Source organism: Mastacembelus armatus, chromosome 7 (genome assembly GCF_900324485.2).
Source record: "Mastacembelus armatus chromosome 7, fMasArm1.2, whole genome shotgun sequence".
NCBI classification, from domain to species: Eukaryota; Metazoa; Chordata; class Actinopteri; order Synbranchiformes; family Mastacembelidae; genus Mastacembelus; species Mastacembelus armatus.
The window spans coordinates 2,293,459-2,312,182 of NC_046639.1; the positions used below are offsets into that span (position 1 = coordinate 2,293,459).

Genomic DNA, 18,724 nt, shown 5'->3' on the forward strand with positions numbered 1-18,724 from the left:
GGAAAATACATTTATTTGCCTTCTGTCCAGAAAAATGAGATGAGAAGACTGATACTGAACTCATGTTTGTGCATGAATGCAGAGCTGGATTTTAGACAATTAACAGAGAACATTTACCACAAGGACTGAAAGCAGGGTTCACAATATGCTTTCCAATATGAATAATAAATAATGAAGCTGAATAAGTCTGTCAGACCAGTGATAAACAGAAAATGGGCTTTCTGGGGATTTTCTTATTTAAGTGCAGTGACTGCATTGTTCTGTTTTAATATCATGTAAACCCAAACCCTCTGCAGTAAAATATACAGTAGCTCCTAATATTATCTCCCCGTAAAACAGCAAACTGTGTTTTCTGTAAATGTAACCAAAGAAGACAATTTCCTAAATTGTCAAGCTATTCTTTTATTATGCACATGCACAGGCTGCTGACAGACTGAAGTGCAGCTAAGTGCCCTCTCTCATTCACAGCTCCATTACATCACTTTCTAGGGATCAGCGAGGGGTCAGTGAATTCCTGTTGTTTTAAAAACAGGTTAGATAAATAAACAAGGCCTTGTAGGATGTCAGTGATGGTTATGATGTCATCACCAGCTTTTATCCATTTAGATGACCTTGGGAGTCTCCATGTGTGTGTGAGGGACTTTTTTGTTGTAGTTTTTTTTTTTTCCATTTTACCTTTTTTACATCAGTGTGAGAAAAACATAACCCATATGAGATTAGTCAAAACCTCTGCCAATCTCTAGAGCAGTCTGGCACAAGGCTTGCCTACACAGCTTTGACCAGTAAGGTGAATGGTGACCTCAGACCTCTAGAGATCCTATCACTAGCAGAGCAACGTTTTCCATCCTCTTAAAGACAAGGTTTGTTTTCAGTCTTTATCGTTGCTCAGCTGACTGACAGTGTATCCCCAAGGCACAAGAAACAAGACAGGGGGCTGTACTGTACCACACATGTGCAGGGCTTTCCTGCCTCACAGTCAGACACAAGTACACACACACACACACACACGCACACACACACGCACGCACGCACGCACACACACACACACACACACCCCCTCACACACACACACTGTAATACAGCAGCTGGGTTGTTTAAAGCTCCCTGTCATCTAAGATAGAGGTGAGGGCCATAGAAAGAGCAACACTGTTCCACCACACGACTGTAAGAACACACACACACACACACAGAGGGAACAAGACACATGCACATATATTCACCATATTAAAAAAGAGCAGTAAAGCCTCAGTATAAACACTGATGAGTTATGTCCTTCTCCATCTGTCTCTGATCCAACCAGAGTACTGTCCCACACCCCCCTCATTCCCATTTTTTAACGTCAAAAGAATAAACAAGATGTGGCAAAAGCAGAGCGAGGTCCTATCACATGACTCTGTGAAAAAGACAGGGCAGTCTACCACATATTTACGTTATTAACCTTTATTATCAAGTGATCGTTTACTATGAGAAGATGTGAAATCGTCTGCCAGTGTTGCATGTATACATTAATTCTTGAGTGACATAAAACAAAGAGAAGCAGAAAATCCTGAAATGTGGAATAAAATCTTCTTTAGTGACTTCTGAAATATATTCATCATTTATCATCATAACTGTCTCATTTTATCACAAGATCATTAAGACACTTTAAGACATTTGAAAGTCAAGACGCTCTATTATCTTTCCTTACCAGTTGCTTTATATGTAAAAGAATAACAAGCACAATAAGCTATGTTTGAATGGAGCTAAATGATAATGTACATCTAAGATTAAATAAAAAGTGGAGCGTTATTAATTAGTTCTCCTCCTCCTTCTCTCTCCGTCTGCATTAGTGTGAGAGGAGCCACAGTAAAGCTTGTTCTTTAAACTGTCAGTAATGTAAACTGCAAATACCAGGAGGACGCCTTCTGTGCAGCTTCATTTAAAGTGGAGGTCCTCTGTATTATCCTGTGTGTACCACTGTGGTGTTAAAAAATAAATAAATAAAAAATAAAATAATAAATAATAATAAAAAAAAATCTGTGGAACAATTGATCATAGGCTGTTGGACAAGAAAGCAACCACAATCAGATGCCGCCTTGCCTCTCCATTCTCATTCTCTTTGTTAATCAAAGAGAGGAGTCACTTGTCGGAGGGAGGAATGGCATCACCTCCGCCTTGGACTTGAACCTCTCTATCATTCGACTTCTTTCTCCCTCTATCATTCTCTATTTGGCTTTGTCGTGCCCTGTACTCACTCCAGAATTGGGCTAAATATTAAGTTCAAGGAGGTTATGCAAACACGTTGAAACAGCCATCCTTGGCCTAAGTATTACCCTGAACCCTTCAATTACCCGCCTTGCTTTCCTCTCTCCTCATTCCTTCTGCCTTTCCTGTGCTCCGTACTGGTTCTTTCACTCTGGTCATCTAACTGCAGCCTGGAAATACAGCACACACGCATGACGTGGGGCCAAAAAGCTTTAAAATATCTGGGACAGAGAGTACAACATAGTGGTGCGCTATTAGACATGCACACTAACATAATTATGCACACACACAATTGTGCACCAAAACTACACACATACACACAAACTGATGAAAGACGGGCCCAGAGAACAGTGGGAGCGAGTACCCCTGGTGTATTTTCTCTGTGTTCCAAATGTAGGGTCTGGCGGTGGACCACAGCTGAACCACAGCCGACATGCGGTGGAATGAGAGGCCACCGCACTCACTTCCCTTAAAGGAACCATAGAAACACACACGCACATATAGATGTGGATACAGAGCAACACACACACGCTCAGATAGACATGTGCACATATCTTCAGCAATTTCCAGGAGAACACTGTCGTGTCAATGGGAGTCCATATTTAAAGAGTGGTTTTACGTGAAGGGACAGATCTGTATATGCCATTTCCCACAATGCTTTGCCAGACAATTACACAACCCTATTAATGTGGTTACTATAGCACAGCTCAGACTTTACTCTGTCCAAATCAAGTGTGCATGAGAAAGAGAAGATGTGTGCACACTTCTCTGGCCTGTGTAACTCTCAGAATTATAGCTTTCCTTGGAGCTTGAACTAGTCGATTTCCCGTCACTTTGTAAAGGTCATGCAAGGTCACGAAAACATTCACCCCCCACACTCCATCAGCCAATCACAGATATTTCCAATAACTGTCACATGATCTTAAATATCAAAAAAAGCTGCATATTCAGAGAACTGCATTACCCACAATGTGTTCTTCAGAGCTCTGTTTCCTTCATAAAATGAAACCTGAACCAGCTACTTTGTTGGAGAGATTAAAAAAAAAAACCATTATGTTATTACTATTATTTGATACTTATTTTTTTCAATTTTTGTATGATTGTACTATTTTTACTGTTTCATTACTGTGTAGGCAGCCTTGTTGTTGTATCTAGTTGAGCTGGAGCTAATTCGAATTAATATATACACTGCTGAATGGACTGACAGATCATAGGTTTTGCATGTGAAAATCTTTATCTGCACTTTGAACAATGGCTGTCAGTTAAATATAATCAGAGTCAGTGTTTTCTTCTGATACATGCTATTTAAATAAATTATAAGACTAAAGATAAACTGTACTTGAATAGATGTAATTACTGCTTGCATGTAGCTTTGTACATGCAAGCAGATTACCACAAAGACCGGGTACATACACATGCACATACATCTGCTAATAATTAGCAGCTATATCATTCCAACCTTGGTTAAAGGTTTTCTTTTAATGAATGATGGTAAAATATAAGTTAAATAAAAAAAGCTGCTCTGCTTTATGTTGAGGTAGTGGGAACCACATGCTTTGCTACACAAACACTCTGACCACATACTTACAGTATATAGACTTCATTAGCTCAGCTTTGAAATGCTTTAAAGCATGGAGGGTAAATATAAAGCAAGAAATTATGAAAGAGAAACAGAGATGCAGGCACAGAGACAGACAGAAGCCTCCCCAGACAGACAGGGAGCTGATTAGAGGAGCTGTTTCCACGTCTGGACAGGTCTGCTGTATATTTTGACTGATCAGTCAGGATCATGGGATCAAAGGGCAACGTGATTACTACCTGGCCTTCTGATAAAAAAAGAAAACTCACTATTATTTCACTACCAATACACACAGGGGTACTGATATAGCTCACACACACACACACACAAATGGATAAGCTTATAGTTACAGTGTATGGATTCCATTATTAAAATACGTACTATGAGATGAAGTGGCAGACAGTAAACACACAAGTACAACACAAGAAGACTCCAAACACACACACACACACACACACACACACACACACACACACACACTCTCACACCACTCTATAATCTGGGTAATTTGTACGTTGAGGCTAGTGTAGACAGATCATGCCTCTGGTACACTGAGCCTGTTGTGTCACTGCATTTGCTTGTTCATCAGTGGGTGTGAATTCCAAATAGAGACATACCTAAAGTATTTATAAAGTAGTTGTTGTGTGAGAAGACACATTTGAACAACTTGTGCTCTTCTCCTAATGACATTTCTCGTTCTTGGAAGGCTGAGTGTGTGTTTATGGATTTACGAGAGAATGAAAATTGAAGGGATAATTGTGGACACAAGCGCGCACACACATGCAAAGATAAGGTACGCTCACTCTTTGACCTTTCTACTCCTTGATCCTGGTTTTCTTACAGGACCGAGTACACTTCCCATTAGTACTTGTTATGCAGTCTGCAGACCGCATCTCACAACCATGCATAAAAACTGAAAAACATAAAAGGGATTCACACATGCATAAAAACAGACTGTACTGAACTGTGATAAGTGCTCAGATGACCCTGCCACACCTGTTCCTGAATTCCAGCATATGTCTAGTTTTTAATAAAGAGGCCAGCGGTAATGTGCAGTCAGATACCGCTGACAGATTCACTGATGTCCAAATAGATAATGCACACATACACAGCCAGGCCAGCTCCCTTGGCAGATTACATCACAGTTATTTTAACAATGGCTTCCACTCAGTCCTTTGGTTACATACGGGGGCATGTGCATGTGTATGAATGAGTTTTCTTTTCTTTCCTATTTCAGACTAATAAAAATCATTCTATGGTAACTTGAAAGTGGTGTCGGTAGGAATTTAAGCTGGTTATAATTTGAATATTCCACTAAGAACACCAGGCTCCTTTATGAACTCAGAATATATATTTTGTTTTTATGCAGAACATGGACACAGCTTAACGCATCTGCCTCTGTGTGTGTGTGAGTGCATGCTGTGACCCGGCAGCATTATAAATGTGCTGTTCTGCGTAAAGACGCAGCAACGCTTGACAAACATTGGAGAGACGAGAGTGGAATTAACAAAATTAGCCACTCACATGAGCTCACACACACAAAGTTATATATTTATGGGGGATCTACACCACAGATGGCCTTAGATTACTCATCCTACTGCACTGACATTACATCACATTACTCTCCTATGCTTGTTCTACAGTATAAATAGTACTACAGGTGCTTTTCAAGGTGCCTTTACATTCAATTAACCGATCATTCAAAAAAGAGGATGAATACAGGTATGGATATTCCTCCTGAGCACCACCTAGCACTGAATCTGACTCCCTGGATAGACACGGTCCTGGGCTTTGCCTGTATGCATGAGTCGTTTAATTTAGGTAAGTGTGCTGTCAGTTTTAGAGCCTCCTGGATAGAACAGAGCGAATGCAGGTGTGTTTTGTGTTTCAGGTGTGTTTTGTGGTTCCAGAACTTTGAAGGAGAAATAGATATTACAGAAATGGACTATTACTGAGAAAGTGGTAAATAGTCAAATGAGAAAAATAGTTTTAGAAAGAATGAAAAAAAAAGGCTCATTGTGATGACATACATTAACAAACAGCTCTCAGTTTCATGCAGAATATGGGCTAGAAAACCACCTCAGAGTGCCAGAAGATCCAAAATACACTCTGCTGGGAAGGGTACAGACATACATATAAACATTTTGACATGAAAATCTGTTTGTGTCACAGAACATCAACTTTAAAAGGAGGTGAGTAGCATGTGTGGAGTACAAGTTACCAAGCAAGCAAGAAATGTTTATTGCTCTTTATTCTGCAGTCATGCAGTCAGATACACCAGAACGCTGCTTAGAGGTTTGGAGAAACACTGGCACGAAACACACTGCGACTGGCTTGTGGAGAGTTTTGCAGTGTGGTATGTGTGCAGCACCATGTGGTCTTGTGTTTCTATGTCTATGTGCATGAATGCATTTAATGTTTAGCCCGCTTTCGTCAATGTGACTGTGTGCGTGCATGTGTGTTTATTGTGCACCAAACTCCAAAAGTGACATGTCAGGACACCAATGTCAGGAAACTGAGACACTTTGAGCCTGATAAACAAACCATGCTAGGAGGAGGATCTAAACAATGTGCCACAATTGCTTTATTACTCAGTGTTTGCCCTAGGTGTCATGTTACTGAAATCTTCAACACCATAAAAGCCTTCTCTACGGTTCAGCACTGTGTTTGTGTGTGTGTATTTGCTCTGGCAGGGGCTCCCCTGTGACTGGTTATATTGGACATGCTCAAACAAAGCTAAACACACAACAGGAGCCACAAGCAATTAGGGCCTGCCATAGTGCATAACTCTTTTCTGAACACCCTCTGTTTCCCCCTCACCATCCACCACTCTCCTCCTGCAGCACACATTTCAAGGACTGCACTATTATGAGCCTCCATCCTCAAAACACACACTGTGATTCTGAACATTTGTGTGCTCGCTATGTGCTAGCATCCTGTGCGGCAACAGTTTGTGTGTATGCTATCCTCAGTGCTAACTGTTAGTGGACAGACCATCGCTGACCAGCGCATGATTCCCCATAATGCTAGCTAACGGGGGGGTGGTTTAGCACAGAGCCAGTCGGCGGCAGTGTTTCCATTTTATCCAGACTTCAGGAGAGATTTGACCCAGTCCACATTATAAAGAGACACCAACTTGCACTCCTGCCTGTACTGTTGTTCTAACCAGTTTAACACATACAACCTAAGTCACTTCTGCACAGAAAATGATTAAGATATCCTGTCATGCCAGAGGAAGGCCAATCAGAGTGACTGATGGATGTACAGTTGGAGTCTGAGCAGAGGGCGATATCTCACTGCCTGTGGCTTGGACAGCAGTCATGGTGAATATCTGTTTCAAATCAATGGAAGAAAAGTGGGTAAACTCAATCTGGGTCAAGTTCTTTCTCCCTCTGCCCCTTCCCTACAAAACCCACTCCTCCTCTCGCTTTATCTTTCTGTCTCTTTGACTGTATTTGGGGGTCTCATTGGCCTTTTGTCACTAAACACCTCATAATAGAGATGTCTCTTTCTGCAAAAAAGTGAAAGAAGACAGGGTGGAGAGATGTAGCAGTTCTGCAGTTGTGGAGAGAGTGATAGGGTAAGATGTTTGCCTATGTGTATTGGTGGTATGTCTGTACCAGTTGTGTGCTAATAAAGCTAATGACTGCCATCTGGCTAGCAAACAGATTCCAGTTTTTTCATGTCACCATGTTACCAGGCCCAGTATGTTACCAGACCATTACTTTAATCTTCGAACCCACTTGGAATGAATAAAATGCAGAATGTACTCTGATGATACCGATAAAGCTAGAATGATACACATATGCATGTGAGCATGTGTGTATTCTTGTTGTATATGTGCATACCACAAAAACTATGAACAATGTCCTTCTTTCCTACGTACACCACACAGACACACACCGATGTTTTACATATGAACGTAAGTACAAGCACTTGCACACCGATTTCTGAGTATATCAGGCCATTGCATACCTTTCTATGTTTGTCCTATGTGTGTAAACCTTTTGTAGTGGCTAGCATGGCTCTCCTGTTACACACACATGTTCTTTATGGGCTGGCTAATGGAACTGAGCTCTTCCTGCCCCTGTGATGTGGTTTACTGTTGTTTGATGTGCTCAGGAATCCTGCATAGGAGAGCACCCAGAGCCGATCTTATCACATAAAAGCCCTTGCAATGGAAGAAGACACTCAACTCTCTTTTTTAACTTAATAGAGAACTGTGTCCCTGTGAGGCTCTGTGTGTGTGTGTGTGTGTGTGTGTGTGTGTGTGTGTGGGAGAGTGAGTGCACGTGTGCACCATTTCTCTAATTCAATCGAGTGTGTAACCGTAGGCCAAACACACACATTTGATTTCAGTAAATGCTGAACCCAAAGACATGTGGCTAGAATGGAGCAGAGACATGTCATATATGTCAGTGCAGCTTAGTGTGAATAGATATGTGTGTGTGTGTGTGTGTGTGTGTGTGTGTGTGTGTGTGTGTGTTTGAGAGTGAGTGCGACAAGCGAGCGTGTAAGAAACAGAAGAATGAAACAGGGATTTTACTTTGGTCGTGTCTATTTTGATTTCATGTTGAAAAACTGTTATGTGTCACGACTGTATCTTTAAGATGCACAAATATTAGAGTGTCCATTTACTTAGTTAAAGTCAGTATCGACTCTTTAAACAACTAAGGCTGTTGTTGCTTGATTTTCACACTATTTATTTAAATGGATATGCTGCTAGTTTTTGCATGCATATTTAACTGACCACACATGAATGCACAGAGAAGATTGGAATAAAAAACAAAAACATGTGGAACTACTATCAAAATAATTGCACTAATGGCTTTGAACAAAAAAAAGAGCTGATTGTCATGAATTTTGTAACTTTTATTTATATATATATATATATGTATATTTTGACTTAGCAGTCAAAACATTATGACCAGCATGGGCACCCTGCCTGTTATGTGGCTATGCAGCAGAATGCGATGACTTATAGGTTGTGACATGACTCCCATAACCACGATTAAAATTTTTTACAACTTGTGCAACTTGAGTACTCAACCCTGCTGACCAGAAGCACTCCACAGAACATGCTGTTTAGATGATATGCGCTGACCCAGATGTCTGGTCATAATAATTTTGTCAGAGGCAGGTGGAAGAACTTTTCACCATTTTAACTTCATATTTGAGTGGTCATGTTTTGCCTTATCGGTGTATAAGTGAAAGGATAAAAAAAGAAAAACGGACTTCCTAATCATTTGCATTTTAGGGTCAGTATTTTTGATAACGTGCATAAGGTTAAAAGGTTCTGCTAAGTACTTTGTCAGGCTATACTTGACTCTGTTTTAACTGCTTGGATGTAAAGTCAGTATTAAGCTCGATTTATGCCGAATACTGAAAGAAAATGCCCACGTGGCAAGATCGTAGCAAGTGGGAGTGTTTTTCTTTTTTCATACTGTATGATTACTAAAACTGATTACTGTTGTTTCTAACAGATGAATTATCAAGTCAAGTATTACAGTAATGCCATGGTACACACACAGACTTTGAATATTATACATTAAATGACTCGTCATATTCCACAGTTCTCTGATCTTGACTTAAATTTCTCCAGAAATAAACATGCGTACAATACCCTCATATCAAGGCATTCACGAGTGCTCATGTTTTCAATCACACATACACACACTGTCTGTATTCTGTGTTTCATCCAGAACCTGAAAGTCATGCCATTGTCCTTGCTCACCCTCCCTCTAACCATTCTCGTCTCTGCTGGATTCCTGCATTGTTTGTTTAGCGGTGACCAGTCCTGTCTGTATGTAGTCTGTCCGCCCACATGAAGGCCTCGTCTGTCTTATTGATGCTACAGTAGCTTTAAAGATGAAGAGGCACGCAGATTAAACTGTGGTTGGCATTTTGAATGGATGTGATGCTTGCTCCAAATAAACATTGGGTTTTAGCTTTGTGTGTTTTCTCTCATTCCTTCTCTTTTCACTAGGTTTTGCTTTGCTTTTACTTGGAAACCAACTCTGGAATTGTAAAAATGAGACAAAGGTTTTACTGCTGAACTGTGAAAGTTAAAAGTGTCTGTGATGCTTGTGAATGATAATTTCTGTCCACAAACAAATAAGACAAATGTAGTTAGTTTTTATGAGATTTGAAATCCTAGTGATGAGTTTAACTCCACTGACGCCATCTTTCTCTCTCTTTTAATTAGATTTTCTTCTTATTCTTTTGCCACCCTTCTCCTTGAATTTCTTTCTCTCCCACTCTCCTCTCCTTGCCTGTCCTGAACTGTGGATACCCACCCGCCCCTGAGAGAACAGTCATGTTTCTAATATGTCTCCATTTAGCAGAGACCAAATGAACAAAAGCAGGGCCAAAACAAGAGCAGGAAAAGTCATGACATACCCACTGGTGTAATCTGCTTATCTTTCACTGCTAATAGCTCCAATGCTCTTCACATCGCTGCTCCTACTGTATGTGCACACATGCATGGGCACATGCACACACATAGAGACAAATTCATGTATGCACATGTTGTTCTTTGCACACAAACATATTCGATGCACATCAGCAAGGATACACATGCTCATCCAAACTTGCTTGGGCTGTTTCCTGCCTCTACCGAGAAGTACATAATGATAATTACAGTTTGGGTCTACATCCCTGAATTAACCAAATTAGATGCACACACAATCCTAAAGTGCCAGGGGCGGCTGCAGCAAATGCTGACTGGTGGGGAGGACTGTAGCAGCCCAGTCCTGGGAAGTGGTCCATTCTACTATTGTCCTCTATTAAAACCTCCTGGGAGAAGTGCAGGGCCAATAAAACTTCAGTCAAACCAAAAGAGTCAAAGGACTAAGCCCGTACTGATGGCTTGACATAAATATCTTAATCTGATTGAGAAACGCTAAAGGAGAACGTGTAAACGTAATCCTGTGATATTCTGCCATCAGACCTTTTTTATTTGTTTTGTAAAATGTGAGAAATGAAAGCGATAGAAAGACACAGGGGCATACCCAGATACAGACAGAGACAGACATGTCCAAGGGAAGAGAAAAACAGGAGCCAAAGTTCAGGTGTGTGTGCCAACCACAGAGGCTTGGAGGTGTTTACAGTGTGTCAATCTATGCCTGTAAGTCCCATTGACTCACTTGTGTGGGTATACCAGCATTTCATGTGCCCATAATGGTAAACCATGAGGCCACTGTTTTAATGGCTGTTTTACAACACAACACATCCAACAACATATTACACACAGCTGTATTTAAAATAACCCATCCCTTTTTCTGAAATCTCTCATCGCTGTGCTCGTTCAGTTAACCCCTTGTGCACCATCTCTGCTACTAAACATCTGTACATGTACCTGTCTGTACTCTATAGCCATATAAATTCAATTTAAGATTTGCTTTAGAGGCAAGAACATATCTGTCAACACTGACCGCGCCTCCTCCCTTGACCCTCCTTCCTTCCCTTCATTCCTTTGATGACCCTGAGGCCAGAACCGCTCTTTAGGAGGCCATCAATGGTCACCCCTAGGCGCTGTGTTCTGGGATAGCTTTTTTATGGCTGCAGGGCCCACCTAATCAATTGCCTACTCATGTGCGCACTTAAATAGCCTCTCTTTCTCTCTCTCTCTCTCTCTCACACACACACACACACACACATACACACAACTTCCAATCAATTAGTCTTGAGATTTATACCGCCGGGTAAACTTGGGGGTGTTACTCTCCCTAAAGCCAATCCGATAAGGCTTCCCCGAGACTTCTACACCAGCCAAATGACACTAATTAACTTTGTGTGTGTGCACGCAAGTATGTGCATGTGTGTTTACGACTGACACTAATTAGCAGGGCTATTCCACCTACTTCCTCTGGACCATTTCCTGTGATAGTAATTATTAGGTATGTGTGATAAATTCCAGGGCTTCTTTCACCTGTCCAGAGATAAAACAAGACAAAAAGAGAAACAGAGACAAAAACAGGGAGGAATAGCATTTAATACTCTAGAGAAGTTAAGGAGGTCACTCTTAAAGGAGAGATGAACTAAAAGCATGCAGAGGTAATGAAAGAAATATTTTACTCTTGTGGGGCAACTGTGACTCAGTACTAAGATGACGACCGTTTCCACATGCAGCATCTTCCAGCTGCCACCTTGACATGGGCTCCCTATCTTGTTCTCTGGCTGTCAATCACTGCATTCTTTTTGTTTTGGTATGTCACATTCCTCCCATCCTCACAACGTCAGTCTTCAGATTAGGATAAGTTCTTTCTGTCTCTGGAAAGACTCTCCCTCAAGCACATGGCTCACTAGTCCTCTCCAAACAACACTGTACTGAGCAGATCTTTAGGCAAACAAAGTGAGTTCTACAAAACTGCAGTCGGTGTTCACGTACTGTAAAATACTATGCGGATATACAGCAAGCACCGATAAAATATGAATGAGTAGTGATAAAAATAGCCATAATTGATGCTACAACAGCCAAATCCTGAGAGAACTGATTTCAAAACATGATGGCTGGCAGAGTGCTGTCCAGGCCAATGACAGTGGAAAAAATTGGTGGAGGAAATTTAAATGTTAGGCATGTTTCTCTCCACTTTTGAAGCTCACTGTATGGGACCCAGGTAAAGGGGTGTCATTACCATACTGTACTGAACAGGCATTTAGAAGCAGGGCTTTCCACGTGAGGAAGCCCTCTGTGGATAAAACCCCAAAGGAGGAGGAAGAGGAGTAGGGCGGAGCATGCCTGGTCCCTGACATAATAACACACCTACGGGCCCGACAGCTGACACACATGTCGAAGGTAAACACGAGTGTCAGAGGGCACAGGAGCACAGACAGACATGATGAATGGCCTGAGGTTCCCACGAGGCGACACACATACAAACCAGCACCGACAGAAAGGAAGGTGATGTGTGGTCAACCCCTCCACATCACCGCAGTACAGAGAGTCCCATTCACACACCGCACCAATCCTCTTTAGTTACCATTTCCCATCACAATGGCACTGTAACACTATACCTATATGCATGTGGCTGTATGCATATGCATACGTGTACATCGTAAATAGGTCTTTGTATACTTTTCTATGTTTTTGGAGCTCGACATGAAATTTTGATGGTTTTGCCAGTATATCAGAGTGTAATTTCAAGCGAGTGAAAGCAGTGCTGCTTAAATTGAATATATGAATGTGTAAATATACCTTTTCACTCCAAATGTGTTCTAGTGAGTGCACATGCTGTATGTGTGTGTTTATCTGTGTGTGAATTTGTGTGTCCAGGCTCTTTGGAGAGATCACTGAGTGGAGGACATGACCCTGCCAGTACAGCTGGTCGCTCTGTGTGTTTAGTCAGTGTAACCATGGCAATGGCGCTGTGCAGACACGACGTCTACGACTGGGGTTTGAAAGTCATAACGACCCTGCAGCTCGAAGCTGCATTATACCATGGGTCTCTAGCCCACATTCTGGGGTTACAGGTTGACGTGACACAAAAATTAGTGGGCACAGATACGTCTGACATGTTGCGATTGTAAAATGGCATGAAAGGTTCTGTATGTTTCTATGAATTATTCAAAGAAAGGGCTAATAACTGACTGTAAGTGAGAGAACTAATGTGTTTCTGTTACACTGAGAAGTTACTGTGTCTAATTAAAATTTCTTGATAATTTCAGCAAAAAACAGAAAAAAGATAAAGTAATCACGACTACGTGTTTATTTTAATATATTACATTTCCATTTAGACTTTCCTATGCTCTGTTGGATGTATGAGCTCTAATGTGGCATAGATGTTTGGGGATGTCCATGTTCAGTCCTTCTGCTCTCACCCATCCTTCTCCCTCTCTTTGACCCTTTTTTTTCTTCTAACCAGGCTCTGTTACATCCCACCCTTCACAGCTCTACTCCATCTTCTCCCTGATCTTTCTTCCACCACTCCTTCCATCATTCTCCTCCTCCCTTCCTCCATCAATCACTCCCACACTCTATCATCCTTTTTTTTCCATCATTTACTATTTCCTCCCTAACCCTCTGCCATGCCTTCACTCTTTTCCGTCTTACACTGTCTTGCAGAGCAGAGTCTACTAATGTGTGCATGATTTCCCCGCCATCTCTCAAATTGTCATCTCTCCTCTTTATCGACCTGTAAAAATTTCCACTTTGTCCACACGGCATTTCTTTTTGAACCTGCCTCAAAGCTGCCGCTACCTTTTCTTTGCTTTATCATCATTTTCCATCACTAAAACGTAAACAGAGATAATATGAGCTACATTCCCAGTGTCTACGGGACGATCAGGTTCAGTACGTCCACGTAATGTTGTGGAATGTAGCATTATCCCATTCAGCCTATGGAAACATCTCAATGACTAGCTATTCAAAATGTCTAAACACATAATTTCTCTGTTGTGCACCTACACCCTGTGACCCTAGACTCATTTATTGACTAGCTCCTCTGGAGGCCATCTGTGTCTGCATGTGTGTGAGAATACTGTACAGTATGGGGGAAACTCAATCTGGTGTGGGGTGATACAGCAGACCTTGCACTGCTCCCTATACATCAAGCATTCAGTTCCATATCTATGCTCACACACACAGACAAACACACACACACACACACACACACACACACACACACACCCTAACACACACACACACACACAACACAACACAACACAAGCTAGGAAGCCCAGCATGCACTGAGAGGATATTGAAAATTATTTTTTCCCCTCTCGTCTCTTTCATTAACAGTGTTGAAAAGCCAAGAGTCTGTTCTCGCTCTCACTCCTTCTGGCTTATACACACAAATATACACACATTAAAAAACACACACAGAGAGCTCCCGGGTTCACTGGGAAACGTGCCTCACATGGTTTGCTTCAGATGGTCTTCTTGACAAATGCCACATTACAGCAGAGAGAAGAGAAAGTTGGCATGCAATCAAACTTCTCTCATGATTTCTAAGATTTGAAATACTTCAGTTTGTGTAGCCCTTCCATCCCATCCTCCCCTCCCTTTCATTCTCTCTCTCTCATTTTTTTCTTGCTTTTACTGACTCCCTTCCTCTTTCGCTACCTCTCGTCCTCCGCTCCTTTCCTTTGCTTTTTCCTTGTGCTAACTTGAACCAGAGCTGTGCTGTGGGAATATGGCCCCTTTTCAAGCAGAAAGCCAAAGTTTGTGTAAGTATGCGCATGTCTGCAGACATGAGTGATTATATGTGAGTTCCACCGAGGTTGTGTGTACATTCGGCGTGCGTATCTTTGCGGCGTGCTGAGATGTAAGCCAGTCTCACGAAGCTTCGCCCCCTCGTCGTTACACAGTCCTTTAATCCTTATCATCAGTGACCCTAAACCCCAGCCTCTGACCTCTTCATGCACACAGACACACAGAATCCAGTGCACGAGACCACACACACACTCATGCCCCCTGTGCCCCCTCCATTAGCTCTCACCAGTGTAGACTTGTATTCAGCCAAAGTCCTGAACAGAAAAGCAAAGAACGCCATCTATTTTGTTGCTGTTTATGTCAACCAACCATCACACTCTCTCTCAAACATCTCTCTAATGGTAATACAAGAGCAATTTAAGCCCAGTGCCAGTGGAGTACAAAAGTACCATTCACATGCCTGGTCCATAAGCATTTTTTTTTTTATTCTTAAATATATGTCTAGAAGCATGGGTTGTGACTGTATCATATGTAATACATTTCCTCTGCTAAACATCCCTGGTAATGTTTTGATATTGGAAATTGGAACAGACAGGAAGCTGTTTTTTATCACAAGTGTATGTACAGTACATGTGTGTGCTACATGGGAAAAGGCACCCTCTTTCTTGGTCTCCAGCAAACTCCACACTTACATGTACACATATAGACACACACACAGTCGCACACTGCACACACTTTTACAGTTAGTGTGATCAGACAGGTGTGTGAGGTGTAGTGGGTTTTTGTTGTCAACACATATGTGCCAGGATTTCCTTTTGTATGGCACTGAGTGGCTGACATTAAAGGCATTTCTCTGTGGCACATGACAAGCAGATATGCAGCCCCTTGCTACTTCAATCAGAGCGCTCAAAGCAAACACACATGTAGCTACTGACAGATCATGGAACTCAGTCACACATTCATACAAAACCACATACACACACACTCACACATGGAAATGCAGCCAATCCTGCATACTTTTTTTTGTTTTGGTTTCCTTCTTCTACGCTCTCTTAGTCACACAAAGAGACATTCAAACACACACACACACACACAAAACTGCCACACACATATTTTTCTGACCTACTGTTCAAGGGATCACCACCTGTCCACAATAAATGTAACTTTTCACAAGGCAGCTACAGACAATAGCTGATCCTTTTCAAAATGCACCTCAGCACTGACGTCTATATAACACTCACACACAGCTGCACACGTGTGTGGATAAATGTGCCCAATATAATATTAGACAAAGGCTTCTGCTGCAGCAACAAAACAGCTGTGCAGGGTAATAAACATGCTCATGATAAAGCACTGAGTGAATCATGACAACATTGATAAAAGATCCTTGATCACATACTTTTATGCGTTGCCTAATCCAAACACTTGGACTAAACCAAACACTTGGATTAGTGGACTTTTTTTTCTGACTGTAAATATTGCTGCTGTTACAGCTCTGCATTACAAGCTATATTTCTTTGTTTTAATGTAAACAGCTTAATTCCTTTACATTATTCTATTATTAAAACATCTTTCTTTGACTGATTAAAGAAATGCACAGGCTTGAATGTAAAGGATACAGAAGATGCTTTTATGGGATGTGATTGTTATTCTCTGTGACCTGAGTTAGGATATAAATACTGTGCTGTTTTACAGTGATCTATATACGGACAGATGTGTTAGTGTGAGACTCACTTCATCTCCAGAATCTCCTCCAGCTGTTTGCGTCTCTCCTGACGCAGACTGTTGAGGTGTCCATCTCTCTCATGCAACGATTGCTGAGTGGAGGACAGACGGAGTTTGGTGGCATCCAGCTCTTGGCGTGTTTTCTCCAAAGCTCCCATCAGCTCCTCCAACTATTCAAAGGAAGACATATGCACACAGGTTTAAATGGAAGGAAGGCATACCAGAGCACTCCTGTACATGGCTCTGTTTTCAAATGTAATGTATTTTTGATTAAATCACATAATATGTTATGCAAAATGCAAAACAGAAGGTCTATTTTAGACTTCTACATGCCCAGTCTCACATTCACACACAGTGTGTGGAAATGGCACAGCGAGGTGATATTTGTCTACATGCTTTATGTATATTTGAGTGTGTGTGTGTGTGTGTGTGTGTGTGTGTGTGTGTGTGTGTGTGTGTGTGTGTGTGTGTGTGTTGGAATGCTAAAGTGAGGTGAAATGAGTGCCTGAATCTGAAAATGAATGGCAGACATCAAGGAACAGGTGAAATTACTCAGGTTCAAAGTTTTGTTGAAAGATATGTTCGCTGATGCTTGTGCTAGAAAGAAGGGTCCACATTTATCCACTTATTTTATCTCACTCTCAAGTGTGGTTCTACTTTAGAGCAGGTGAGAATAATGCTCAACCCCGAAACTGCATCTCCTCCCTCTGCACACACATGCCCTCCAGCCACACAGGCCTGCATGTCCAACCTGAGTATCTGAAAGACAGGATCTGACCTCAGGGTGTTATTATCCTAAGACAGGAAGTGTCTAATTGTCTAACAACGAGTACTTCACAATAGCATCCACCAGTAGGCGAGCCTGTACAGATGACGTAAATAGAAGATCATAACAACATGAATTTATACTTGTTGAATTCTGATGATTTGCAGATTTGGTACACTGTAAAATTGTCAAACAATACATTTTCATGGGTCAGATCTCAACTGATTAGAGGGAAGGAATGAAAAGGAGGGGCACAAAAATAAAGAAAAAGAGTTTTAGGGGAGCACACTCCGTGGGGGTAGGACATGAAAAAAAAGGAATGGGCCTCTTTTATGAAGGGGCCAAATCGTTCACACATTTTCAAGACAGTCTCCATCTCTGCCGGTTTTCTAGGTGTGTTTCACAGATGTCAGACAATGTGCTCACTGACTGTTCATGAATATTACACAAGGAGTAAAAGAGAGAGAGAGAGAGAGAGAGAGAGAGAAAGCAAAGCAGGTGGGGTAATTTAAAATGATGGAAAAATGACAGCTTTCAGTCATATCTTCTTGGATATGTAACAAAGCATTGTTTTAAATAAAATGCACCATGTTTCCATGCCAACAACAACAGACTGCTGAAGTATCAAACAGCCAACGGTCCAAAAACCAGAGACAATCCTTCCATGCTGAAAGCCAAGAGTCACACACATTTATACTCACCATGTCTATCAACTTTAACAACCCCCCCACCCACCCAACTGCCCCCTCCATCTCCACCATTAATCCACCACCCAGGCTAGCCCTCACTTCACAATCACATCATTAATAAGGAATACAAAGCATTTTAGTGAAATTAGCGACCTAATCAGCTTAGCTGTGAGCCTGTGCGTGCTAATTTAGCTCAACTTCAAGGCAAAGCCCCCCAGTTAGGCTAAGGCACACTAAGACTGGCCCAAAGCCCCTTTAGTTGCTAAGCTGATTGGGAGCTCAGAGGTAAGGGCCAAATCCCCCTTGTCCATTTGCATTGGTGCTGCTGGTTCAAAGGCCTAGTTCAAACGCCACAGAGTGGGAGAAAGGAGAGAGACAGGAGCAGAAATGGGGGAGAAAGGGAGAGAGATTTTAGAGATAATTGAGTAAGACAACTTAAGAAGAAAGATGGGCAAGGACGAGGCTGTGAACAGTGGATGGACAGCAGGAATGATGGCAGGAGAAACTGAAGAGTCAGAAAGAACAAGAGATGGACTGAGAGGGGGTGTGAAGGAAAGTGACCCAGGGCA

At 41.7% G+C, this 18,724-nt stretch overlaps 1 protein-coding gene across 1 annotated transcript in view; it reads right to left on the reverse strand.

Annotated features, from left to right (window-relative positions):
* Positions 1 to 18,724, reverse strand: part of LOC113146209 (ELKS/Rab6-interacting/CAST family member 1-like) — a 133,502-nt gene that overhangs the window by 47,753 nt on the left and 67,025 nt on the right. Inside the window, exon 16 of the mRNA XM_026333551.1 lies at positions 16,710 to 16,870. Within this exon, the coding sequence (XP_026189336.1) occupies positions 16,710 to 16,870 (161 nt within the window). The remainder of the gene's footprint in view (positions 1 to 16,709; positions 16,871 to 18,724) is intronic.